This window comes from Heterodontus francisci, chromosome 2 (genome assembly GCF_036365525.1).
Source record: "Heterodontus francisci isolate sHetFra1 chromosome 2, sHetFra1.hap1, whole genome shotgun sequence".
Classification (NCBI taxonomy): Eukaryota; Metazoa; Chordata; class Chondrichthyes; order Heterodontiformes; family Heterodontidae; genus Heterodontus; species Heterodontus francisci.
Window position 1 is genome coordinate 125,144,302 of NC_090372.1, and position 12,996 is coordinate 125,157,297.

The 12,996-nt window shown below is 41.0% G+C and overlaps 2 protein-coding genes across 6 annotated transcripts in view; one reads left to right on the forward strand and one right to left on the reverse strand.

Moving 5' to 3' along the window:
* LOC137346653 (uncharacterized) overlaps positions 1 to 736 on the reverse strand; it is a 132,073-nt gene extending 131,337 nt beyond the window's left edge. The window contains exons 1-2 of the mRNA XM_068010300.1: positions 661 to 736; positions 388 to 484 (exon numbers count right to left, since the gene is read on the reverse strand). Of these exons, the coding sequence (XP_067866401.1) occupies positions 388 to 471 (84 nt within the window). The 5' untranslated portion in view covers positions 472 to 484; positions 661 to 736. The remainder of the gene's footprint in view (positions 1 to 387; positions 485 to 660) is intronic.
* Positions 737 to 1,077: 341 nt separating this feature from the next.
* The window catches only part of LOC137346661 (uncharacterized), a 65,931-nt gene continuing 54,012 nt past the window's right edge, over positions 1,078 to 12,996 (forward strand). For 4 of the 5 annotated variants that reach the window (XM_068010310.1, XM_068010318.1, XM_068010327.1 and 1 more), the window contains exons 1-3: positions 1,078 to 1,245; positions 3,403 to 3,487; positions 11,595 to 11,663. In XM_068010310.1, the coding sequence (XP_067866411.1) occupies positions 3,413 to 3,487; positions 11,595 to 11,663 (144 nt within the window). In that variant the 5' untranslated portion in view covers positions 1,078 to 1,245; positions 3,403 to 3,412. The remainder of the gene's footprint in view (positions 1,246 to 3,402; positions 3,488 to 11,594; positions 11,664 to 12,996) is intronic. The other variant, XM_068010337.1, reaches the window with a different exon arrangement.

A 12,996-nucleotide genomic window follows, 5' to 3' on the forward strand; every position in this document is an offset into this window, starting at 1 on the left:
TGCTATCATCAGTAATTAAATCTGTAAAGGATAGATATTTTAAATTTATTTTGTTTGGAGGAGGAAACAAGCAAGGCTCAGGATAAGAGATGCCAGGTGGCAACTGATATAAAGTGACGTTTGGGATACAATCAGGACCAATATTGGAAAAGTTGAGACTGGGTAGGCGCACAAATCAAAGCCAGATTCAGAGCATATTTAAACAAAAATATAGCTAGTTTTCTTAAATACGCAGCGGCAGAGTAGCCGCCATTTTGTCTGTTATATTTGGTGACCAAATTCAAAATGGCGGATGGCCTTTCCTCGCGCTGCAACTTGTTCAACAAACGGTCTTTGAGCAAGTCTGCACGCTCCAGGTGTACGGCGCTTCCCCACATTAATGCTCACCTTACAATAGAAAACGTTGGCCGAAACCAGATTTTTAATCTCACGGTTCGCCTGATCGTGTCGCCGATTAACGTCGCCCATCATTCTGATGTGAACTCTGTAACAAATTAAAGAAAACAGCACATCGTAACAGGTTTCAGGATCTCAATATTACAAATTCGTGATATAAAGAAATAACAGATCGTCGGCGAATCTGAACTATTTAATCAAAGGCAGGTCCTTTTATATATCATCGACCCTCATAACAAAAACACAAACGCTAGAAGTGCGTACAATAAACGCGATATTCCTTTCCACTTCCCGGATCCCGTAATTTGCAGGATAATCTTTAAATTAGCGGAAAAAAACACAAACCTTCTCGCGCAAATGAACCAATCGTTCGATCGTAACCGCCACCCACTCACTCATAACGTTCCGGCGTAATTACCTCACTTCCTTAGAAACGGAAAAATCACCGCCCAATCTTCAGGCAGCAATCAAGGCATCAAAAAGTGGGTTAACACCAAGAAAAGTTATACTGGCCTCGAACCAAATGGCTAAGAATCAACTTGCCTGAGTTACATAATAATTCATGAATAAGTAATCGTGATTATAAAGTGAGATTATATTTACTCCCCTCCGCAAGCAAAATGATCGTTGCTATCATACATCCGGGACACCGGCAGTGATGTGAAAATGACGTAATTGCTCCACCGGAAGTCATATTTTGACGATAACGAAGACTTCGTCTTTGAAGAAGCTTCCATCGTGGAAAGCGCCAATTATCTGGTAGTCATCAATATCAATAGTTGCTTTGATCGTTCTTGGAATATCGCAAGGTCGCTTCATAAATAATCTCCATCACAGGCCACACGACTGGTGAGTAAAAAATAATCTGGTCGGTGTATGTGAGTTAGGTACCCGGTTATAGCCTTGTGTATTTTTCGGCCTGGACCATCGCGGTGATGATGTTATGATCATATTTTGGTTTTCGCTTCAAGTTTATGGGGTCTGATTGCATATTTAACAAAAATGTTAAAAATGTTCTTTTGACTTAAAAGTTAGACAATGATAATTGATCACTTGGTAGCAAAAAATTAAAGTTTTTTTTGCATACTTGTAATATCAGGAAAAATCAGGGTGGCAATGATGTGAACATTGCAGATTTTAAAACTAAGACATGAGGTTGAAGGGCTAAAGCCCATTGTGAAGGACACTGCTGAGGTTCAAGAGTGATGAAATGAATTGGGTATTACAGTTCAAAGGGGTACTAAGGTTTAGCTGCAGATTGTAGGATGAAGGAACAACTAAGAAAATAAATAAGTTCCACAGTATTAAGAATTGGGCGATGAATGAGTTTTTGTAGTAGGCAAAGTTGTGTTTTAGATTAAAAGTAAAATACTGCAGATGTTGGAAATCTGAAATAAAAACAGAAGGTCATGGAAATACTCAGCAGGTCAGGCAGCATCTGTGGAGAGAGAAGCAGAGCTAACATTTCAGGACTGTGACCTTTCATCAGAACTTAAAACAGTCAAAGCCATTTTAATTTATTAGAAATGATCCAACTGATCAAGAATTACTGGCATTGGAGAATAAGTATTTTAGAATGTTAATCTTTATGTCCATTTTTTGCAGGGTCTCCATGCTCAATGTTTTTTTTTCTTGAAGACAGTGGTGAAAGGTCACAGACCTGAAATGCTAACTCTGCTTCTCTCTCTGCACATGCTGCCTGACCTGCTGAGTATTTCCAGCACCTATTTTTATTGTGTTTTAGATTACCACGCTGTTAGGACATATAGAAGTGGGTTAGCTAGACTGTTTGGAGCTTAGGAGGAACATGAGAGAAAACTTGAGAGAAGTATGAACTTTATAAAAATTTAAAGTTGGTGCGCGGAAGAGAGGTGATGACATAATGCCTTGAACATAAAACAGAAGTGCATTTCTTGAAATAAAAGTAGAAAAGTCAGAAAGTAGACAGCAGGTTAATCAGCATCTGTGAAGATTGAAGATTAATGACGTCAGATGTTTATCCTTAGATGTTAAATTTATTGCAGAATCATGCTGCAGTGTGAATCACCGTCTTCAGGAAAATAAAGGTTAAGAGTATGGAGACCCTGCAAAAATAGACAAAAAATTAATCTTCTGAAACATTTATTCTCCAATGTTCAGTAATTCTTGATCGGTTTTAAGTTCTGCACTAGATTTCTAACCCTCCCTCAGGCAAATATTTAGGTATTGCAGGACAAACAATTCTACATTTTTCTAAATAGAACAAATATCAATGCATTTACTTTTTCCGTAACTAACAACTTAATCAGTTTCGAAGCTTCTATTTTAAAATTACTGCAACAACTACTTACTTGCATTTATATCGCACCTGTAACAAAATAAAATATCCCAAGCTGCTTCACACGGAACATAATCAAACAAAATTTGCCACAGCACTGCATAAGGAGATAATGGAACAAGTGACCAAAAGCTTGGTCGGAGGTAGTTTTAAGGAACATCTTAAAGGAAGAAGGAGAGGTTTTAGGGGGGATATCTAGAGCTTAGGGCCTCCGCAACTGAAGCCACAGCCACTCGTGGTGTAGCGATTTAAAATTAGGAATGCCTAAGAGGCCAGAATTGGAAGAGCACAGATATCTTGGAGGGTTGTAGGAAGTTACACATGGGGAGAGACAAGGCCATGGATGGATTTGAGAATTTTAAAATGGAGGCATTTTTTTTTTTTGACTAGGAGCACCTGTAGGTCAGCGAGCATTGGGGTGATGCATGAATGGGACTTGGTACCAGTTGGATACAGGCAGCAGAGTTTTGCATCAGCCGCAGTTCATAGAGGGTGGAGGATGGTAGGCCAGTTGGTAGTGCGTTGGAATAGTCAAGATTAGAGGTTGCAAAGCTGCATACTTGTGTTTTGATTAAATACTTTTTGAGTGAGAATAAATGGAGAATTGACACCCCCAAAATAGGATCTATTTGCTGATATTTTTTCTACTTATGATGAAATAATGAAGTGACATTTCATTGTTTCTTCAGATTTGAAAAAATGAATATTGTTGGTATCAAATCCCACTTTGAAGATGGTGCAAGAGATGCTCCTTGTAGCAAGTACTGGTGTGACGTAAGTGTTTTCAAATGGATTAAGTTTACAGCAGTGAATTGTTTGTTATAGTGCCTTTAACATTAAACAAATCCAAGGTTTTTCTACAAAGGTGCAAGGGAAAACATACTGAACCAGAGGGGTAACTGGGAGATTGGATAAAGTGATGGGATTTTTTAAGAAGGGTATTAACGAAGAGGAGACAGGTGGCAAGCCAGATGAGTTTAGGGAACAAATCCAGAATGTAGAGCCCATGCAGCTTTAAGCATGACTGTTCTCAGCCAACACATTCCACACCTTAGCCACTCGTTGCATGAACAAGTTTTTTTTTCTCATGTCACTTTTACTTCTCTTACCAAATACTTTAAATCTGTGCCCTTTTGATCCTTTCACAAGTGGGAACCGTTTCTCTCTATCTACTCTGTCCAGACGCCTCATGATTTTGAATACCTCTATCAAATCACTTCTCAGCCTTCTCTTCTCCAAGGAAAACAGTCCTAACTTCTCCAATCTATCTTCATAACTGAAGTTCTTCATCCCTGGAACGATTCTCGTGTATCTTTTCTGTACTGTCTCCAACGCCCTCACATCTTTCCAAAAGTGTGCCGTCCAGAACTGGACACAGTACTCCAGCTGAGGCCGAACTAGTGTCTTAGACAAGTTCAACATAACTTCCTTGCTATAAAAACAAGAAATGCTGAAACCGCTCAGCAGGTCTGGCAGCATCTGTTAAAAGAGAAGCAGAGTTAACGTTTCGGGTCAGTGACCCTTCTTCGGAAGGGTTCCGAAGAAGGGTCACTGACCCAAAACGTTAACTCTGCTTCTCTTTTCACAGATGCTGCCAGACCTGCTGAGTGGTTCCAGCATTTCTTGTTTTTATTTCAGATTTCCAGCATCCGCAGTATTTTGCTTTTATAACTTCCTTGCTCTTGTGCTGTTTGCCTCTATTAATATATGCTTGATTAACCGCTGTTTCAACCTGTCCTGCCACCTTCAATGACTTATGCACATCTACATCTTGGTCCCTCTGCTCCTGCACCCAATTTAGAATTGTACCATTTATTTTATGGCTGCGTTTGCTGACAACGCAACCACTAGGTGGCGCAGTACTTGCACATGCGCAAATGCAGGCTCTTCAACTGGAACGTTGGTGTCTGCGATGTTCAGGCAGCTGCCAGAATTAAAGATGGCACTGCTCAATTTATCACAGGAAATGCTCATGGCTAGATAGTTCTAGTAAACTAACCTTACATTAAGTTGGATGGAAGCCCAGTAATGAGCTATGTAGTTAGAGGATACTAACTGTAATCCTCAGTTCCATTTAACATTCCAGTAATCCTATTAAATACAAAAGGAATTTTATGATTGAATTTCCATTGGAAGATAATGAATTAGCACCCCGATCGATGGAAAGGACAATTGGGCAGAGTATAAAATGTGCTGCCAATTTGTTATCGTGATTCATTTATATGACTGACCAGGACTGATTTCACCTGAATGCAGCTACTAGCTCCTGCCCCACTGGCCGCCATCCTTTTTTGGCAACTCACTTACTCCCCCTCCTCCCTGCCGGCTGCTTCCCCACCCCAGCTGCTCGCTCCAGACCTCGCTGCTCCCCTCCACTTACCTGGCTGATCGTTCCTCGCTTCGCGCCACCCCACTCTCTGGGCGCTTGCTCTCCGCACCCCCTGCCGACAGCCGCTAGCTCTGGCTGTGCCACTCGCTCCCACGTTTCATCAGTCACCAGGCGCCGCCCGAAGACGTAGGCAGGCTGCAAGGGGTGACAGAGCGACGTAGGAGCGAGTGGCTGAGAGGAGGGAAGCGGCGTGGCCTGGAGCTAGCAGCTGGGGTGGCGGGGAGCGAGCGGCCAGAGAGCGGGGTGGTGCGAAGCGAGAAACAATCGGCCAGGGGAGTGGGGAGGAGCAGCGAGGTCTGGAGCAAGTGGCTGAGTGGAGGAAGCGTCGAGGCCTGGAGTGAGTTGCCGAGGGGGGGCAGCTCCAAAGTCTCCCATTCAGCTGCTTCCTCCAGCCGAGTGGGGGGCTAGATACCCGATGACGCTTTATCGCGCATGCGAGAAGATGTTAGCGCTGCGCATGTGTGCAGCTTGGCGCACCCTGATGATGTTAGCAGGCCGGTGCGTTGTCAGGAATCACTTTGTTATTTTATATTGTTTCTCCATATTCTTCCTACTAAAATGAATCACTTCACATGTCTGCATTGAACTTAATTTGCCACCTGCCTGCCCATTCCGTCGATTTATCTATATCCTTTTGAAGTTCTAAACTATCCTCCTCACAGTTCACAATACTTCCAAGTTTCGTATCATCTGCAAACTTTGCAATTGTGCCTTGTACATCAAGGTCTCGGTCATTAATGTATATCAGAAAAGGAAGGGTCCCAACACTGATCCCTGGGGAACTCCAATACAAACCTTCCTCCAGCCCGAGAAGCATCCATTAACCACTACTCTGTTTCCTGTCACGCAGTCAGTTTTGTATCCATGTTGCTACTATCCCTTTTATTCCATGAGCTACAAGTTTGCTCACAAGTCTGTTGTGTGGCACTGTATCAAATGCCTTTGAAAGTCCATGTACACCACATCAACAGCATTGCTATCATCAACCCAGTCTGTTACCTCTTCAAAAAGACTCCAGCAAGTTAAGAAATCCATGCTGGCTTTTCTTAATTAACTCACATTTGTCCATGTGACTATTAATTTTGTCCCAAATTATTTTTTTCTAGAAGTTTCCCCACCACCAAAGCTAAACTGACTGGCCTGTAGTTGCTGGGCTTGTCTTTACGTCCTTTTTTGAACAAGGGTGTAACATTTGCAATTCTCCAGTCTTCTGGCACCACCCCCAAGTCTAAGGAAGACTGAAAAATTAGATTGTGAACTTGATATTCCTGGTTCTAAGGTATTTAGAAAAGATGAGGAAAGATAAAAAGAAGGGAGGGGTGGTAGTAATAATCAAAGAGACTATTATAACACTGAAGGATCAATAACAAAATCTGTTTGATTAAAATTAAGAAACAATAGAAGAAATATTGGTGAATATGATAGGCCACTAACTAGTGCTGAGGAACTTGGAGCGAGATGCAAAAACAATAAGATGTAACAATGGGATACTTCACTTATCCTAATATAGACTGAGATAGTGAAATGTAAAGGGCAAGGAGGGGAAGGAATTCATGAAATGTGTTGCAAGAGAACTTCCTTCAATTTGTTTCTAACCCAAGGAGGAATGAAGAGGTGTTGGATGTAATTCTGGGGAGTGAAATGAGGCAAATGGAGCTTGTTGCATTGGGCAACATTTGGGGAGCAGTAATAATATCAGGTTCAAAATGGCTATGAAACGGACAAGAAATTGTCAAGTGTGAAGACTTTTAACTGGAGGAGGACTAATTTTGGGCAATTAGAGATGTGGCCCAGGTGGATTGAGATCTATAAAGTTGTTGGCAAAACAGTAATTGACCAATAGAAGGTCTTCAAAGAGGAGCTTTTCCCATTATTGCTCAATTTTCTGCGATCCTCGTTTCCATTACCCTTTTAACTGATATGGTAGCAGCTTTTGTTTTCATTAACTATTCTCTGTACCTGATTAATTCTCAGCAGGTCAGGCAGCATCTGTGGAGAGACAAGCAGAATTAATGTTTCAGGTCTGTGACCTTTTATCAGAACAGGTCACAGACCTGAAACATTAACTCTTGCTTCTCTCGGGGAGATGGTGGCATCGTGGTAACATCAGTGGACTAGTGAAACAGGGGCTCAGGCTAATGTCGTGGGAACACAGGTTCAAATCCCATCATGGCAGCTGGTGGAATTTAAATTTATTTTTTACAGAATTCGACGATCAGCTACGATCTTTTTTGAATGGTGGAGCAGGCCCAAATGGCCTACTCCTGCTCCCATTTTCTATGTTCCTCCTCTGCAGTTTTTGCTTTCATTTATTTACCTGATTAATTCTGTTCAGTTGAATATTAGATGTCATTAACTCGCAGAAACTTTTTTTTATATTTTAGCTGTCTTTGTACATAACCAGTCAGCCACCTTAGCTTTTTCCTAACCACACCTCCTTTTTTCTCTGGGTATGCCTTCCAAAGTTTTTATCTTAAAAACTTTCCATTTATATTCTACCATCGGTCTCATCACCCATCTAGTAGGATGAGGCCATTAATTCACTCAAAATTTGCCCTTCTGAAAACTGGTATGAGTTTTAGTTTCTCAGTATGGTTGGTCCAAATACTTTAAATCTGTGCCCTCTCATTCTCCATCCTTTCACGAGTGGGGACAGCTTCTATCTACTCTGTCCAGGCCCCTCATGATTTTGAATGCCTCTATCAAATCACTTCTCAGCCTTCTCTTCAAGGAAAACAGTCCTAACTTCTCTAATTTATCTTCATAACTGAAGTTCTTCATGTTGTCAAGAAACAGTCTTTGCTTGACAATCTTTGGTCCACTCTCCTGAGCCAGATCTTTTTTCAATTCTGTGACATACTCCATCTTCCAGTTGAGTGTATCCACCTTCTAGCTTTTTTAAAATTTATTTCCATATTCACTTCAAACCCAATGCTATTATGATCACTGTTCCTCAAATGCTCTCCCACTGATGCTTCACTTCCCACTTCATTCACCAGAACCATATTCAGCACTGCTTTGTTTCTCATTTGGGTGGAAACATACTTATCAAGAAAGTTCTCTTACACATTATAGGAATTCCTCCCTCTCCTTGCCCTTGCTTAGTTTTCCCAGCCTACAGAAGGGTAATTGAAGTCCCCAATTATCACTATTCTGTTGATTTGACATCTTTTTGATTTGCTCCTCCATCTTCTATTCATTGGTCTGCAGTATGCATTTGTAGATCCTACAGCGTAAAGCCTGGCTAGGGTATAAAATTAAAACCCGACCTGTGCCCGGTCTGACAACAGGCGATCTGGGCCCGAGTCCTTTAATTTTTTTAAATGCCCGACTCGAAAATAACAAACATATTATTGAAACAGATAAAAATCGCAGATTAAAACAAAAACAGTATGAAACAAAACAGTCCAGCCCGACCCGACCCGAGCCTGAACGCTGGACGCAGAATACAGACCCGACCCCAACACATAGTTGGGTTTGGTTAGGTAGCCAGGCTTTACTACAGCGTAACGACTACTCTTCTGCTCCTTAACTCTAAACAAATAGAATAAAAGCAAAACACTGCAATGCTGGAAATCTGAAATAAAAACGGGAAACTCTGGAAATGCTGAGCTGAGTATTTCCAGTGTTTCTTGTTTTGTTTTCTAAACAAATAGATTCTGTCTTTGATTCCTCAAGCACATCATGCCTTTCTGGGCTTCAGCAGTATCCTTGATCAAAATGCCATCTTTTTTTCTTCCCTATTTCTCCTGAAGACATTGCAACCAGGAATGTTAAGTTCCCATTTCTACCCTTGTTTGAGCAGATTTCTGTTATTGCCACTATATTATAATCCCCATAGAATAGTGCAGCACAGAAGGAGACCATCCAGCCCAAGAAGTCTGCGCTGGCTCTTTCTAATCCAATTAGTCCAACTCCTGCTCTTTCCCCACATAGCTGCTACTTTTCTCCATTTGAAGGCTACTATTGAAACTGTATTCACCCCATCAGGCAGTGTATTCCAAGTCCTAACCATTAATTGTGTTTTTTTTAAAATGTTTCCTCGTTTCGCAAAAGCAAAATACTGTGAATGCTGGAAATCTGAAATAAAAATGGATAATGCTGGAAATACTCAGGAGACCACTGACCTGAAATGTTCACGCTGTTTCTCTCCCCACAAATACTGCCTGACCTGCCGAGTATTTCCTGCATTTTCTATTTTTATTTTCTTGCATTGCCTCTGGTTCTTTGATCAATCACCTTAAACCTGTGCCCTCTGGTTACTGACCCTTCAGTCATTGAAATCAGTTTCTCTTTATTTATTCTATCTGAAGCCTTCATGTGGCAACTTGTGCCTGCAGCTCAACACCTTACTTGCCATACTCTGTGGGTTTACACATATGCACTCAACCCGTGTTGGTCTGCTTCGTGTTGCTCTCCTGTCTGATCGTTCCCCTTTCTGGATTAATTTTTATTCTACTGCTGTTTGTCTCTCCCAGTCCTCTGTGCACCTTGTTTCTCCTCTCCCACTTGCTTCACCCAGGTTCCTATCACCTCTACCAAATTAATATAAACCCTCCTCCACGGTACTCGTTAAGCAATATCCTCCAACTGAGGATATTGGCCCCAGCCCGGTTCATTTGGAACTAGTCTATGTTGTGCATGTCCCTAATGGCCCAGGAATCTCCAAATCCTGCACTATTTCTCCAGCCAGACATTAACCTGCGTTATTATGCTGCACCTATACTCTAGCAAGTGATACTGGGAGTAATCCAGAGATTACCACCTTTTGATATGCTGCTCTTTAGTTTCATCCCTAGCTTCTGAAGCTTTGTCTGTAGGACCTCAACCCTTTTTCCTATTGTTTCCAAGCTGGTCTACGACTTCTAGCTGGCTCTCTTTCTCCCCCCATCCCTGGCAGAATATTCTGCAGCCATTCCCTGGCGTCCTCTACCCTGGTGCCAGGGAGGCAACACACTTTGCAAGACTCACCTGAGCTTTTGCAAAAATGCTGGTCTATCCCGGGCTATCAAATCCACCTATGACAACTGCATTTCCACACTTCCCTGTGCTGTCCTTTGCAGTCATTTGGCCCATGGTGCTGAGGAGTTTGACTGCACTACCCTGAGCTGCAAATGTTTGGATGAACTGAAATTAATTGGGTGACCTGAAGAGCGTTGGGACTGTAGAGTTTGGAGATGACAAAGCCACAAATGAGGGTTTTAGTTGGGCGAGTGACAGCTTCAATTTCAGTTGGGCTTAGATAGAACCTGGGTGAAGCAATGTTACGGAGGTGTAAGTAGGCCGAGAGACAATGGGGTGGAAACTCAACTTGGAGTCAAATAGGATGGCGAAGTTGCAGGCGCTGTGGTTCAGCCTGAGATAGTGGCTGTAGAGGGTGTTGAAATTTTGTAATGGAGTTAATATCAAAGGGATGATTATGAAAGGGAACTGGTTGAGGGATTATGAGAATTAAATAGAGGCAGTGTGCAAGCACGGAATAGGGGATGGTTGAATGAGTGTTGGCGGACCAAAAAATATGGAGAATAAAATAAGTTACGAAAGTAAGATTTAAAAAGGTATTCTCTATCAGAAAGATTGAGAAGTAGTGTTGCATGTTATTTGTCATCACAATCACAAATGCCACAACAATATGCTTAAACATCATTTATGTAAACTGTGTGTAGCCTCATAAATAAAATTAAAGTTATGAGGCCATATTAAAAAAATATATAATTTGTTGGAGCTTTTGGAAATAAAATCATGGAAAACACGACACGTCCTATAGAAAGAATGAGTGCGGACAGAACTGAAGGTGAGAAGAATATGTTCATTAGGATTCGTTTGAATACATCATGGTTCATTTCAGGATCACTGTGGTTCTTGTATTTAAATCCATTTTATATTGTTTAAGTCTTTTACCATGGACAGTGCACAAATCTGATTGCTGGGACATCAACTTGCGCTTTTAATTTGAAGCTTGCTCGAATTGTTAATTTGGCCAAAATGGCAGAGTCAATCTGTAACGAGGAGAAGCCACTTGACTTCTGTGCTTAACCTGTAATTCTCCAGATAAACTATATTTGGAGTAAATGTCTCAGCGAATTAATTTTGCATAATAATATTGGCAATCTCAAGCAAAATATTCTGGGCAAATATTTCTTGAACTGTGCATTTGGCATCTGAGAGAAATGTCCAGTCACTCTTAGTGCTGGATTTCAGCTGCAATAGAAATACAGATGATATGCAGCAAAATTCTTAACTTTTATATTTAAACCTGGGAAAGTGTTGAAATAGTCTATTATCACTTTTTAATGTTAAATTTTAACAGAAGCTAGTGAACAGCTTTATATAACCATTAACGACCCACTGCTTTTAATTGACTTGAGGAGTGCAAGTGAACAGTATTAACTGCAGCTGCCTCCTTGCATTATGTTATGTTTTATGCATGGTGGGTTTGCAGATATGTGAGAAGTCAGAAAATTAACCTACTTCTTTACATTTTATATCTAGATCTGCAAAGTAGCTTGTGTATCTGCTCTGAATCTTCAGGAACATATCAGGGGGTATCAGCACAGAAAGGTAAGATTGGCTGCAATGATCCAGCTCCTTGGCTCAAAAGAATGTTTATGACTGACTGTAAATCTATTCTTAAACTTTAGATTGATCTGAAAAAAACAAAAAGGCTGTTTGTATTGCATCTGAAGCCACACACTGAATTGCAGTCCATAATTCATAACTTCCCACCACTGTCAAGCTACAGGAAGCTACCTTGGCATTAAAGTTTAAAATGTATGTTCTTGTCATCGTATGTTAGGATCAGAGTTAACAGTAGATATTGATATCACGCATTCTCTAACTTAACCATTGCATTAACCTCTGCCATGTTACAATATGCTAAGTTGCTATATAACTTTTGAACTGTAACAGTTCTATACTGTTCAATTATAATCAAATATAATTTTTTAACATGTTGTAGTCCTGCATTGCCCATGATTGAAGTCTTTACCTCAAGGAAGCTGGAATACAGAGGTCTGGAAATTATGTTGCTGATATATGAAGCTCTGGTTAGACCTCTCTGGAGCACTGCACCTCAGGAAGGATATATTAGCCTTAGAGGGGGTGCAGTGCAGATTCATGAGAATGATGCAGGTGCTAATGTGCTTAAATTATAAGGTTGCCTAGACTAGGTCTATGTTTCCTTAAGGATGGAAGATTAAGGGATGATCTAATTGAAGATTAAGGGATGATCTAATTGAAGTGTTCAGGATGATTAAAGGAGTTGATAGGGTAGATAAAGAGAAATTATTTCATCTGGTAGAATGTCCAGAACTGGGGAGCACAAGTTTAAAATCAGAGCTTGGCTATTCGGACATGATGTCAGGAAACGCTTCACACAAAATGTCATGGAAATCCAATGCTTTTCACTCAAAAAGCTGTTGACACAAACAGACTTTTGTTAGGCAAGTATGTTAAGGGTTACAGGACCAAAATGGGTAGATGTTGTTAAGATACAGATTAGCCGTGATTGAACTGAATGGTAGAAAAAGCTCAGAGGGCTAAATGGCTGAAAGGCAGTGAAACAAGAAGGAGTCGTCGGCAGTATTCAAGAAGGCAAGTAGCCTTTATTATGGTGACAATGTCCATGATTTTGACTAGTTACGGTGCTGGGAAATGTGTGGAGAACAGACATTGACATTTGGCAACTTTCAGGAGGTCAGAGATTGAGTGCAAATTGGAAAAGATGATGTGATCAAGATGGATTTCTTTTGGAGATGTGTGATGAAGGCAGTTTTGAACAGGAGAAATGCTGTGCTGCTCACAGTTGACTTTGAAAGTGAGTGTAAAGGCAGTGGGAGAAGAGAACTGAGGGAGGTAGTGTGTTTTATTTGAACACCCCTAGAATGTTCCTGGA